Below are 14,827 nucleotides of genomic sequence, written 5' to 3'. Positions count from 1 at the left end.
AATTAGAGGTGTGTTCACCTTGGCAAAGGGCACATTTGGGGGGTATTCTTATTATTAGTCTATGATGCCCGTGCTTACGTTCGACGAGCACGACCGGTAGCGTCCGGTTTGTTAATCACGTGATAGCTAATGATCACGTTCTCCAATCAACTGCTTAGAATGGTAACCGTTTCGGTAACCGGTTGATCATAGAACGCTTCCGTTTGTACCGGTTACTTACCGGTAGACCGGTGAGGTTCGTCGAACGCAACCCATGTCTATACCCTATACACTAGCCTTGCGCTAGACGAAACTCACCAGTTGACCAGTAAGTAACCGATTACTAACCGCAGCGTTCTATGATCAACCGGTTACCGCACTGGTTACCATTCTAAGCAGTTGATTAGTTGGTTGGAGCACGTGATCATTAGCTGTCACCTGATTAACTAACTAGTCGCTACCGGTCATGATCTTCGAACGTAAGCTAGCTGAAGAAAAAGAGGCCATTGATCCAGAGGTCTCGATATTATCATACATGAATGAGGAATGTCGAATGTAATGTAATTTTGTTTTCTAATGGCTCTTAGAGTAAAGAGTAAAATGCTCTAAATGTGATATAAAAGTTTTGGTATAGAATGGTGAGCTTAGGTAGTAACCAAAGAAGTCCTGGTGGGGTGAGTAATATTATATGTCATGACTTAGGTGCAGGGCCGCCGCTACCAGGAATAGGGCCCGGTACCAACTTTAATTCCGGGTCCCCATGACCCCTTTACCTATTGCATATCTTCATACCGTCGCTTCCTTTCCTCTCAGTCACACGCTTAGTAATTTCAAAATGACGAGTTTCAAATTGCATTCATATATGATGGTGCATTGTATTGTTGCTTATGATTGAATTTTTAAATTTTAATGCAAATTTAAAATCTAATTTCAAGTTTGCATAAAAATATACAGTCGAACCTCCACATATCGAAATTTTCTATACATCAAAATCCTAGTAAATTTCTATGTTCATTACATAGAAAAATTGTTTCTATCAATCGAAAAACTCTTTATATATTGAATTTTTTTCGAGACATTTGTAGGGTTTTTTTTCACTTTAGACTGTCTATCTCATGAAAAATAAAAGTTAGGAGAGAAAATTATGTTCACTACAGGTTGCCATGAAACTCATAAGGAATCTGGGGTTGAGGGGTGTGTAGATAGGTCTTAGTTTCGTTCTGGAGACCTTAAATTCCCTCAAGTTCATTTTAAATATCTTAGTTGCAACCAGTAGTACAGTAAAATCAGTTTCCAAGTTATCCCTACCATCTGTTGATTATCATTCCTAGTCCTTTTAGCTTCAGTGAAAATCATTCAAGTTAAGTAGATTGATTTTTTCCTTTTCTCTCGATTACATTCTCAAAACGAAAATCCCCTAATGTTGCGGATCAAGTTGAATTGCCGAAGAATGAAGATGTATGAAGGTGCAAAAATGTAATTTCTGTTATTTTTTTAATTATTAACTTTTATTTAATGATTGTATAAATTAAAAATTTGGTTTTTCATACACAAAAATTAGTTTTAATTTTAATATTTTAGGAGATTTTTAAGATAAAATAAGATTGTTTCTATATATCAAATTTTTTTCCGGCAATTCGCTACTTCGATATATGGAAGTCTGACTGTATTTTCAACTACAGAATCTTTATACAGTAAAAATTGGAGAATTAGTCATATCTGAGATAACTGAGATAGCACAGTATACTATGGATTTTCAGTAAGGCGAAGTTGGATGGTCCAAGGAACAAACCCACATATAATCTCTTTGAACATAAGTTTTCAATTAATATTTAAATTAATTTACGTACATTTCCATTACTTTAACATCCAATGAATACAGGTATGCCTGTCTGAATTACAAACAGGGCCTTTAGTTTTTTTTTCTGTAACGTTCACTAACATATTTTCGCCTTACGTACTTCCTTTGCCCCAGACTCGTGTATGATTGAGTTAACTCATGTTATGAGTTGATGCTCAGTGCCAAGGTTCGCTACCAAATTTAGTATGTCTTTTCCAGTTGCTGATTTGGTCCACATTTTAATTTGATTTCCTAACTTACTTAATGCCTTTTCAGCTTGGGAAGAGAGCAGAATATGCGAAGGGCAATACACAGGTTATTAAATATCGTTTGAAAGCACCTGTTGTATAGCTCATTGGCTTGAATAGGGAACAAATTCCCTTCATTTCTTCAAAAGATACACTTAAACCATTAATAACCATTAATAACTCGTCCAAAATTGTAAAAATTACTTCTGCAGGGGTCTGTCCAGGATTTTTCACAGGGTCCGTTTTTTTCTGAAAAATAAAATAATTTTGTGAAAAATCAAAAAATTAAAAAAAAAAAAAAAAAATTTCTTGTAAAAACGAAAGTTTAGACTCTTGAGATGGTGGAAACTGCATCATTGACACTTAAAGTTGAGTGTTTTCCCTCTTTTCTGTTGAGAATATCATTCTTAAGTGTTTTTCTAGTATTTGGGGAGAGGGGAGAGGCATCGCTCCCTAGGAGATGGGTACCCCTCAAGTATCAATATTTATCTACCATTCTACATCATGTTAAATTATACTAGAAATGTTTTTTGTATAGTATTTAAAATAACTGTAAGAAAAAAAATTAGTCAGGGGTTCAGCATTTAACTTCTTAACCCAAGACACTGTTTAAGAGCACAGAGTTTCGTTCAAACCTTATAAATTCCGTGATTTTCACAAAAATAAAAAAATATTTTATTTGTTTATCTCTTAACTAAGCGTACTAAATATCGAAAATTCGAAAAATCAGATTTCCACAGCGGATGCAAAGAGATTGCAATCCTCAAAGTGAAGGAATCAAAAGTATAAAATCGGCTTGTAAAATAAATATTTTTGATAAAATTACTTTTGAATTGCATTTTAGAGTCCTATAATAAACATATCATTAATATCTGGACACAGTTGAAGCAAAAATAAATAAGTAATTAAAAAAAAATAAACCATCAATTCAGCATTTTAATTATTGACTCATAAAAGAAAATGGAATTCCCCTCTAAAAACTTGAAATAAGCTTTATTACAAAAATAAAGAGACTTTTCATTTATTTGCATCCTAATAACGCGAAGTTAGCTTTAAAAAGAATAAAATATGATTCTCATATCGGATGTAAAAAGATTGCGTTTTTCAAAATGTAGGCATCTGTAGAAAAAAATAACGGTAAATAAAAGTTTATTTAAAGTTGATTATCCTTTTTAGTATCGAAAAACCAAACCCATATAACTTTCTCCCAAAATAACAGTTTAACATCGCACCACCAGACACTAAGTGGCGATACGTTTGAATTTTGTAACCCTATCTGAAGCGATCACATACGCCCCACCTAGTGATGTAAAATACCCAGGTATTTATTTTTAGGGGTAAATACCCAGGGTATATACCCGGGTAAATACCCAAAATGGGTATTTACCCGGGTATTTATTTCAAAAATTTATATTTAACTAAAATAATTTTCTGTGTGTATTCCACTATGTATATATACAGGATCTATTCCAAAAGCAATGCAATTTTTTTTAAAAGTAATTTATTGACCAGATTTGTACTAAAATTCTTCAAAGTAATGTCCTTGGGGACCGCCCCAAAGGCCTTCGTCATGGCTGATTGGATCTCTTCTAGGGATGAAAAATGGGTTCATTTCAAGCCTGTCTAAATCCGAGGGAACAAAAAGGAGTCTGTCGGGGAGACGTCCAGACTATAGGGGGCTGGAACAGCGTTTTCACCTGGTGTTAGCCAGGAACTCGCGGATTTGCAGCACGCTATGGCAAGGTGCTTCGACACGAAATTGCCTCACACTTTTCTCATAGCTTAATCTTGAGTAATGCAAAACACAGCAGTAAACGACATGTTCAGTTCATTAGCAACCATCTTGATAGTCAATCGAGGGTCAAAGTTCAACATTTGAGGAACACAAGCCACATTGTTGTCGGTTTTGTTGGTTGACAGTCGCCCAGAGAGTTGTTCGTCTTGAACATCTCCCTCTTCAGAGTCTTTAACCACCTCAAAACTTGTGAATAGGATAGAGAAGAGTCCCCGTAAGCCTCATGAATCATTTTGTTAGACTTCTTAAGAGATTTTGTTGGTTACGCAACAAAACTTAATCGCATACCATTTTTCCCGTGTCACGGTCAATGCGCAGAGGTTAACATTAACTTACGTCCGGCCACTTTCACAGCTCGGAAAACCCTAAGACTGGTTTTCTAGAAAACCTTACGGTCCCCCTCACCTAAACCAAGTAGTTCAATTATACTCCGACCAATAAAAGTGGCCTGGAAAAGACCATTGCATTACTTTCAGAATACATCTTGTATAACCAACCATATACAAAACAATAAAATTTTGCCCAAAAATTGTATTCTGATCACATATGTAAAGAATTATTGTGTGAAATCTAAGCAATCTAATAAGATATTCACATTAAATGTGTTGAATATGCCTAATCAATGTTGATAGCCAAATTTCAGATATAAGAAGCCATTCTACGAAAAGTTAAAAGCTTAACTGGTTACAAAAAAAAGCTCACATCTTCTCCAATTATGACATTGAAAAGAAAGATTCTTTGGTTCACGATATGTTTCTTTCATAATTTCATCAAGTCTTTCAATAAAAAACATTATAAACTGTGTAATATATATGTATGTATCAATTTTACCAATTATTTCATATTTAGATTTAAAAAAAAAATTCTCATTCACTTTTTGCATTTTTTTGTAAAATACCCAGTTTTTGGGTATTTACCCAGGCCTTGGGTAAATACCCAAAAAATATTTACCTACCCGCTGGGTATTTACCCGATCCACATCACTAGCCCCAACCATACTATCCTTTGCAGTTCTAAATTCATTTTGCTGTATATTATTGATGATTAAATCATGAGTGGGGAGAAAAGTGCTTACTACGCCTATTCAGAGAATGTTGACGCTTTTCCAAAGAAGTTTACAACAACACTGCTGCATAAAACAAACAAGCAAAATTATAAACCAAACTGACTTTCAGCTGTTAATTTCTTTCAAAGAAACCAACAACAGGCATTATATTTATTTGGGGGTAGTAATTATTTATGGCTTGCAGGAGCATCACAAGAGTGCCGATTTTTTTTTCTTTTGCAAAATTAGCTGATTTTGTGTAAGTTGATTCCTCTAATTTAACTTTAAATATGCTGTATTATTTTAATTTGAGATTTGCTCTTTCAATAAACAATTTGTGAAAGATCCGTTTTTGTTTACCAGAATTTTGTGAAGGATCCGTTTTGGTTGATCGGATTTTTGTGATAGGTCCGTTTTGGTTGATCGGATTTTTGTGAAAGGTTCGTTTTGGTTGATCGGATTTTTGTGAAGGGTCCGTTAACGGACCCACATTTGCTCTGGCCAGACCCCTGTTCTGTTTCGTAATTTATATTCACTGGGTATAAGTTCACTACTTTGATGTATTGCTTCTTCTTCAACATCTGCTCCTCCATCAAAAAATGTTTCTCTTTTTAATTTGTTTTTTTTTTTTTTTTTTTCGAATTTGAAAATTTGATCTCTAAATCCATTACTTCAGAAATCAATTTTGTGTCTTGAAATTTGCGGACCAACCATCCCTTAACTTTTGATGGTTTTTATGGATATATTTAGAAGATTAAGTTCCACGTCCAATTAAATTCCACATGTATGAATAATTACGTTACGTTCATCAATACATGATAGCACTTTTAACCAGAAGACTGATAAGCATTCTCTCAAAAGAACTCAAATATTTTTTTAATGCTTTAACTTCACTGCATGCCTTCTCGGTTAATTGTAAGGCAAGTTCTTCAGACAAACAATCGAGTGCTTGCAATAGTCCTGGACGGTGCAAAGAAATGGGTTGAATATCGTCAATGCAAGAACTCCAGCGCGTTTCTGAAAATTCCATGAAAGAAATTTGTATCTCTTCTAAAAAAAATGGAAAATCTCAAAGAATTGGCTGCAAAGAGTACAAATAATGCTCGAATAGAACTAAATAATGTCATTATTTGAGGACTTATCTTTGCAGCTTTTAGTCCAATTAAAGTTTATGAATGGGCTCTCCACCTAAGAGGTGAAAATAGAGCAAGTGGGTTTTCATTTAAGATTCGGCTTTTGACTCCTTTCAGAGCGCCCTTCACTTTCGACCCATTGTTGAACACTTGTCCTCTGCAATCTTCTAGAGTTGCTGGGGAGTGTTTTTGCTGCTCCTGAGATAAGTGATTTTTTACTGTGATTGTTTATTTTACTACTTTAGTTTCAGTATTTTTATTGTATTTTATCATATAATTAAGTATTCTTGTGCTTTTAAGTCTTATTTTTGATTTACTTGCTTTCTTAAAATGTTTTTCTATTCTTTGTAGCTAAGCTTAAATTGTGCTGATTTCTTGTTGTTAAGCCTGAGTGCTCTGTTTAGGGTGTAACTTGTTTATTTTAATTTATTGCTTGTCTTAGGATTAAGTAATATTTGTACCTTTTACTTCCAATGCTTTATAATTCTAATAATTAGCATTATTTCTCCAATTTTGTATTTTTGTATTGACTTTTTAAGTGTACCATTTTGAGCTAGAATGGGAGTTATATGCATAGTGAAGGAGGTTAAAAGTGGTAAAGGGGACAAGTGGATTTCTTGTGACCTATGTCACATGCTCTGCTTATTTAAGGGGAAGGATGAGTCTGAGAAGGATTTCATTTGCACTGATTGTGTTGAACTCTTAGAAATCAGAGTTAGGATCCTTACTTAGGAGGGTGAGTTAGCATTAGGTTGTAGGCATGTAGATGGGGTAAACACTCCAGAGGGAATGGGGGAAGTTAGCAAAAAGGAGGTTGGCATTAGCTGTGTGTTAGATAGTGGGAATATTCCAGAGGTAAAGGAGGAAGTTAGTAAAAAGGAGGTGGGCATTAGCTGTGTGTTAAATAGTGGGAAAATGCCAGAGGTAAAGGGGAAAGTTATTGCTGAGGCAACTGACTGGGAAACAAAGGGTATAATTTTGGGAGATTCAATGGTGCGTGAGGTGGGAAACTGATAGGCAGAGTTAGACGTAAGGTGGCTAGATGTTGTTTGTCAGGGGCTCGGGTGAGAGATGTAAATAGGGTTACTGAAAAGATGGGGGTATTTAACAAAGAGGATGTAGTTACTTTGTGGGTGGGAACTAACGATGTAGGCCATAGTAACAACAACGAGTTTACAAAGGAATGGGATTCCCTGTTGGACAAAGCAACCAACTGTTCGGCAAATGCCCAAGTGGTTGGTTTGCTTCCCAGGTATGGAGTGCATAGGAGTTGGTTAAACCAACGGGCTAGGTGCATGAACCTGGTACTCAAGGAAATTTGCGTTAAGCATAATATCAGGTTTATTGATGTGTGGTGTAAATGTAAACGCGATTGGATTGCTAGGGATGGCCTGCATCTGAGCTCTACGGGGGTCAAAATGGTTAGTGGTTTGGTTTTAGAGGCTTCAGAATCAAAAAACTAAGTTGGAATGGGGGGCATGGTTTAAGGAGCAGAATTCAAAAGGTTATTAACTATTGGGATTTTGGTAGAAACGGAAATAGGGTGGCTAATAAGAAAAAAGATTTTAACAGTTGGGATTCAAATAATCGTGCAGCATTAAATAAAAGTAAGATGGGCTTACTTAAGGTTTTTTATACAAATGCTCGTAGTATTGGGAACAAGATGGATGAATTGAAAAGCATAATTATAGAGGAGAGGTTATATATTATTGGAGTTACCGAGACATGGGCTACCGAAAGTGATGATGATTTATTATCTATTGCTGGGTATAGTTTGTTTAGACAAGATAGAGTAGGTAAAAGAAGTGGTGGGGTTTTATTTTATGTCAGTGACACTTTAATTTGCAATGAATTGGTAATTAATGATAAACCTAATGAGATTGATATGATTTGGCTGGAGTTGATGAGTAATAAGGTCAAAAAACTAAGTTTAGGTAACATTTATAGGCCACCCAACTGAAGCCAGGGTCAAGACGAACAGATGTTTAGTATTATTAGTGAAATTTCTAGCAAGGGGTCAGTCATCATAATGGGAGATTTTAATTTTCCAGGAATTGATTGGAATAATTTTTACCATAGTAATAGCAGAGAAGAGGAATTTTTGAAAGTAATTGGTGACTGTTTCTTAGATCAAATTGTAACTCAGGGTACTCGACAGGACGCGATTTTGGATCTAGTTTTCTGCGACATGGAAGGCTCTGTTCAGGGGTTATGTGTAGGGGAACATATTGGAGATAGTGACCACAACAGTATTAGGTTTGGGATTAAACTTGATATGCACAAAGTAGAGAATTTTAGGTTTATGCCCAATTTCAGAAATACCGACTTTGTGGCACTTAGGCAGAGTTTGAAAGCAGTTTTTTCTTCTGGATCGGACAATAGCGATGTGAATCTTCAGTGGGCAGAGTTTAAGGAAAATCTAGCGAATACTGTTGGAGATCATGTTTCTTTTAGGAGAAAGGGTGTTAACACTAAAATTTGGCCAATGTGGTTCTCCAAGGAAACTAAAGACGCTCTAAATTACAAGCAAGCTACTTTTCATAGGTTTAGAGAAATAGGTCACAGTGCAGATAGGCTCCAATATTGTAAGGCAAGGCGTAAATTTAAGTATTTGGTACGGATTCAGAAAAGAGAGTTGGAGCAAAGACTGACAGATAATAAACAGGAATTCCAAGAGGTTTTTTGCATACGCTAATTTGGGGAAAGTTCGAAATAGTCATTTTGGGCCACTGGTTGATGAGCACGGAATTTTAATTCAGGACGATAGTGATATTGCTAATGTTCTTAATAACTTTTTTTCGAGTGTTTTTAACGATAACTGTATCTCAACAGTTGACACCAACAAGACACAAGCTATAGTACAGCTTGAGGACTTTGTATTTTTCAGGGATGACGTTTTACTTCATTTGAAAAAAAATTAAAGAGACTAAGACTCCCGGACAAGATAATATTTATCCAAAAATTTTAGTTGAATGTGCAGAGAATTAGCAGATGTAATCGCAAACATTTTCAATGCTTCTTATAATTCGGGGACTGCCAGAGGACTGGAAGCTGGCTAACATTACACTGCTCTTCAAGAAAGGGTCTAAAGGGAGTGCGGGAAATTATAGACCTGTGAGTCTAACTTCGGTGGTTTGCAAAATTTTTGAAATATTGATGAAAATTAAGATAGTAAATTTTCTAGAGACTAATAATCTATTGACTAGTTTTCAGTACGGTTTCAGGAAAGGTAAATCTTGTGCAACTAATTTATTACATTTCTATGACAAAGTTACCATGGCTTTGGACAGTAAAAAGCCTGTAGATGTTGTTTACATTGATTTTCAAAAAGCTTTTGATAAGGTACCGCATGTTGCTCTACTTAGCAAATTAGCTGATATAGGAATAGGAGGGAAAACTTTCATTTGGGTAAAAATCTGGCTGACCGGAAGGAACAAAGGTTAGTTGTAAGGGGAAATTATTCTAATTGGAGTGAGGTCTTAAGCGGGGTTCCTCAAGGATCAGTGTTAGGGCCTGTTTTGTTCATTGTCTTTATGAACGATATTCACAAAAATATTTCTGGGAACATGAATTGTTTTGCTGATGATGTCAAAGTTATGGGGACTGTAGAAAAAGAAGAACAAGCCAATCAGCTGCAAGAGGATCTAGATCATATTACGGAGTGGGCTGATAGATGGGGTATGACTGTTAATGTTGGGAAATGTCAAGTGCTACATTTAGGGCATGGAAATAAGTGTACAAGTTATTATTTGCAAGGTTCAATCATTAGTCAGGCAGACAAAGTTACTAATCTGGGGGTCTTAATAAGTCAGGATTTAAAGTTTAGCCAACAGTGCAGCATTGCTAGTAACAAGGCCAATAAGATGCTTGGGTTTAACAATAGCTCTATTTCAAACAAATCTAAAGAAGTTCTTCTGCCCTTATATAGAAGTTTGGTAAGACCCCATTTGGAGTATGCTGTTCAGTTTTGGTCTCCTTATCTTAAGAAAGACATTAATGTATTGGAAAGGGTTCAAAGGCGGGCTACAAGGCTAATAAGTGGACTTTCCCACTTAGATTATGATTCCAGGCTTAGAAGGCTAAAAATGTACAGTCTTGAGCAAAGAAGAGACCGAGGGGACATGATTCAGCTGTTTAAATTTATTAAAACGAAAGATGTTACAGGGCTGAAGTTTAGCACTGAAAACAGGACAAGGGGTCATTGTTTTAAGCTATTTAAATCTCAGGCTAACATGGATATTAGGAAAAATTATTATTTTAGCAGGGTAGTGGAACCTTGGAACAGCGTACCGGAAGAGGTGGTAATGAGCAAGGGAGTAGACAGTTTTAAGAGGGCCATTGATCTTCACTGGGGATTTTAAATTGACTAGGACCAGTCTAGCTGGGCCCAGAGCCTGTTACTGGTCGTCACTTTTGTATTTGTATTTGTAATTCTATGTCTTTTAAGGCAATTCATCAATTCTTGAGTTATATCAAATCTTGTTTTTTTTTCTGAGAAATTCAGAAATTCAATAAATCTCTCCTGGACTAGCTTTTTTTCCGGTGAAATAATTATTATTATTGGAAAAGCAGTTTAATGACTTTGCACGCCCCCCAAAGCTCGGGGCCCCAGTACTTTAGGTTCGGTATCCTCTCCCAAACGGCAGCCCTGCTTAGGTGGTAACAATTCACCCTCTGCTGCTGTACAATCTTTTTATTCCTTTATTTGTTCTTGTTTAAAAAGTTTTGGACACTTGTCGTCGTTTCTTCCTATTTAACTGAAGTTAAAAATAAAAGTTTCCTTTTCATGCTGAACATTGTAGAATGATAGATTTATAATTCCGTTTTATCCTGGAGAATGCTTTTGGTTTTAAAGTTTTCATTTGCCTTTGCATTCAAAGTCTTTGGTGACTGCTTTTAGGAGTTTCAGAAACCGAAAAGCTTAGAGGAAATAAACTTGATTCCGGGAATTATTATTTTTTAAACATCTGAAAGTATTTTATCATTCAAAGCTTGATCGGTTTGGCTGACTTTGCTTAATCCTTAAATGGTGAGGTGGGGTGTCCTACACCCAGGTCCCGATTAAGATATCTGGGAGCCCAAGGCCAAATGCTTTTTCAATGCCTGCTTGAAACTAAAACTTTCAATTTTAGCAACTGGCTAAAACAATTTTCATCATATGGGTAACTTCCAAAAACGAATTTTTTGACGATTTTAGATGATGCTAGAGGGAGATGAATTCGGGACTCTTTCACGGAAATTTGTCGGGATGAAAGTCCCAAATAAAAATTTAGGATGATCATAGAGGACATTGCGGGATCAGGTACTCTTGAGGGGAGTTGCTGTATCCCCACTACCCCTCTCCTGGGTTTGCCACTGCATTCAAGTATTGATGCTACTCTAAAATGATGCTATTTTTTCCCTATGTATATAAATTTTTAAACATTTCAATGATATATTTTTTAATGTAGGAATAATGTGGCAACCCCATAGAAAATGCTTCTCTATCCCCCTGGGGGTTGCGACCCACAGGTTGGGAACCCCTGATTTTACTAATGCTTCTGGGAGTGTCGAGCTGCTTTTAGTTCAATCAATGGAGCAAAGGAGGTTCCTGAAGCTTTTTAGCTAATTTTAAATGCCAAAGGTGATTGGCAAATTTCTGCATTGCAGTTTTGTTATGTCTTCATCATTCAATCTTTTTATACTTCAATAAAGATTTCATTAAATGAAAATCGTTATACAGTGCATTTTGAAGTTTGAAGCATAGAAGCTGTCACCCAAGCTTTTAAATACAAACATATAAAAGTGCAGATTGTAGCAACGAAGAAAAAAATATTTCCCTGAAAAATGCATCCATTAGGCAAATATTAATGGAAAATTCCTCACCTCTGAATCTCACTCCCGTGACAGATCTTATCAATGTCATTATTTCTGAGGTGAAAATAAATGATGGAGGGGAAATACATCAATATTAAGCATTCTACCAAAATTATAAATTTCCAGTATATTCGCAAATTTATTAAATACTATTTTTAGCACACATTTGAACGAAAAGAATAACTAAAAATAGAAGCCATACTTTAATTAAGAGAGCATAATATTAGATTCCCACTAATCATTAAAATAGCTCATTTTTCACACAATTAACAAAATTGCTCCTTTGATATTAAATTGTCCTTGATTTTTAAGCATTAAAAGTTTTTTTCTTTGATTTCCGTGTGCAAGATCTTTTTTATTTTTTTATTTATGATTAAAATAATTGGAACTTAGCTTAAAAGTTTTCTTTTTTTTAATTTTTGTGTACAAGATCTTTTTTATTTTTTTTTTTTTAAATTTATGATTAAAATAGTTGGAACTTAGCTGGGCAATTGTTTATGGTTGCTTCTAGTAGCTAACACTTTCATGTATAATGAAAAAAAAAGAAAACGAAAGGTTTCGAAATTGAAAAATATTTGCGCTCAAAAGTTACGCTTTCCAGAGAATAACTCAAACTCTTTTCTTCTGTTGAAGTGATAGCAAACTGACAGAAGGTAATTGATAGTTACATTCATATTTTAAAACAATACAAAATTTTGGACATCCATCTAGCATCATGATGCATTCATTGCCCCAGGAGCAATAAATTTGATTTGTCGTGTTGGTGCTTTACTGAGAAATATTAAGCTTATTTCAAGTCATTTTCGATAATCATATTTTATTTGCCTGTCATGTAGTAATCTTTCAGTAGGGGAGAGTGGTAATGAATGGGCCAATCTTTGGTTTGTAATTTTTGTAATTTTCTCTAATACTTATTTTTAGCTCATGATTAGTTTTTTAGTTACTTTACTTATTTGGTCTATAAAACGAGCTGATGTGTGCCTCACATGACTTTTTTTTACTCTAATTTAATGTCATTTTCCCATTATTGGTAATTTTAATGTGATTCAATAGTTTACTCTCTAAATATCACCAACAGTGGCCAAATTGGAACCAGATTAAAAAAAAAAATCTCTAAATTTGTCGCCAAGTTGGCGACAAAACTTGACGACCAAAAGACTGGCGATATATTGCCAAGTGTATGCCAAATTATAACACCACTTGAGTTTACAAATTAACAATGATTTCCTTCCATAAAGGGGCAAAAGACCCCTTTAGAAACACCCGAATGCAACCAAAAGAGGAGGTGCACAACTAGACCCCACTAGGAGTCTACATACCAAATTTCAACTTTCTAGGACATACTGTTCTTGAGTTATGCGACATACATATGCACATACATACATACATAGAGACATCACAAGAAAACTAGTTGTAACTAACTCATGAATCATCAAAATGGATATTTCGCATGTCTATATGTTCTTAGGCACTTATCCATGTGTGGTCGAGCCGAAAAAAAAAAAACTCAACATTAATTCGGGGGTGAGCAAAATGGAAATTCAAGTCGATTTTTGAGTGAAAATTTTTTCGCGAATACAACACTTCCTTTTTTGTAAAAGGAAGTAAAAGTCATAAAAATTGAATTAAAAAATGTCTATAGCGAATGATAATAGAAAATAGAAACATAGAAAATTTGGCCCATTTGGGCTTAATGGGCTGTTGCAGGTAATGAATGGGCCACTAAATGCATTGAATGAAAACATGCGGAATTAAATCTTTTCTTTTCTAAATATGACAAAATGAATGGCACTTAACATGTTATGACACAAAAGCATACTGAAAGAGTAAGTAATACACATTAAAATGATGAAATAATGAGATTTTAAGAAAGAAAGTAGTGCATCACATTATTCAGAACTAAGGAGTAAGGAAAGAAAAACTTAATTTTGGATTTTATTTTGTAAATTTCTTTTAAAAATTCTCATGAATAAATAAAAATATAAGAAAAGATGTTTATCAATTTCATTACAATTGCTTTTAGGTATTATATATTTTTTTATAATTAAAATTTTAATTGATTTTTGGAAAATTTAATATTATCATTGAAAAAGTGTTAACAGAATCACTCATGTAAATCCAAATGGTAAAACACTGAAATTTGTGGTCAATAACTGGACAGTTCATCTTAATCATTAATAGAACTTCACTTATGTTTCTAATAAATAGCTTATGCTTCTTAGAGTTAAAATGTGCAAATTATATTTTAGAAATTACCATAAACTTATTCTGACAAGACAGTAGTAATCTAATTCTGACAGCCAGCTATGTTTCATATTAAAGAGAAAATCAGAAAAAAAAGGAATAAAAAAACCGTTTTTGGTGGCCCATCCATAACCATGATATAGTGGCCCCTTCAGCCCCACCTATACTTCTGGAATTTATTCAAGTTTTTTTAATACAATAAATTTAAATAACATCAAAATACATCTTAAAATTAGTTTACAGAGATGGAAAGATTTGCTAATATACATACATACAGTGAAAAAATAGATATTTTTTAGCTACTGCTTATTTTACCGAAAAGGGAAAAAATTACTTTTTCAATCAAATTATTGAACATCCTACTCTAGTGGAAAAATGACTTCTGTCAAATAATTGAAAATTGGATGAGTTTAATAGAACAAATGCCTCCATCTATTGGTGGCATTTAAAATAATTTTATGGAAATACTTTTCCATATTTTGTTAGTGGCCCCTTCATCCCCATGGCCCCTTCATTACCACTCTCCTCTACATACAGTATAACTTTGATTTAACAATTTCCTCAATGTAATGATGCATTTCACTGGTCCAGATTTGACTGCATTGACTGTCTATGCTTCTCGATTTAATGCTATCCTTGATTTAAAGATAACTTTTTCCAGTCCCTTGACAATCCTTAAATCAGAGT

The 14,827-nt window shown here is 34.5% G+C and overlaps 1 protein-coding gene across 1 annotated transcript in view; it reads left to right on the top strand.

Moving 5' to 3' along the window:
- Positions 1-478: 478 nt before the first annotated feature.
- The window catches only part of LOC129229862 (transmembrane protein 192-like), a 32,191-nt gene continuing 17,842 nt past the window's right edge, over positions 479-14,827 (top strand). The window contains exon 1 of the mRNA XM_054864238.1: positions 479-653. Coding sequence (XP_054720213.1) covers positions 615-653 — 39 coding nt within the window. The 5' untranslated portion in view covers positions 479-614. The remainder of the gene's footprint in view (positions 654-14,827) is intronic.

Source organism: Uloborus diversus, chromosome 9, assembly GCF_026930045.1.
Source record: "Uloborus diversus isolate 005 chromosome 9, Udiv.v.3.1, whole genome shotgun sequence".
In the NCBI taxonomy this organism is placed as follows: Eukaryota; Metazoa; Arthropoda; class Arachnida; order Araneae; family Uloboridae; genus Uloborus; species Uloborus diversus.
The sequence above is the reverse complement of the archived record's forward strand: the minus strand, read 5'-3'. Positions and strand labels throughout refer to the sequence as shown.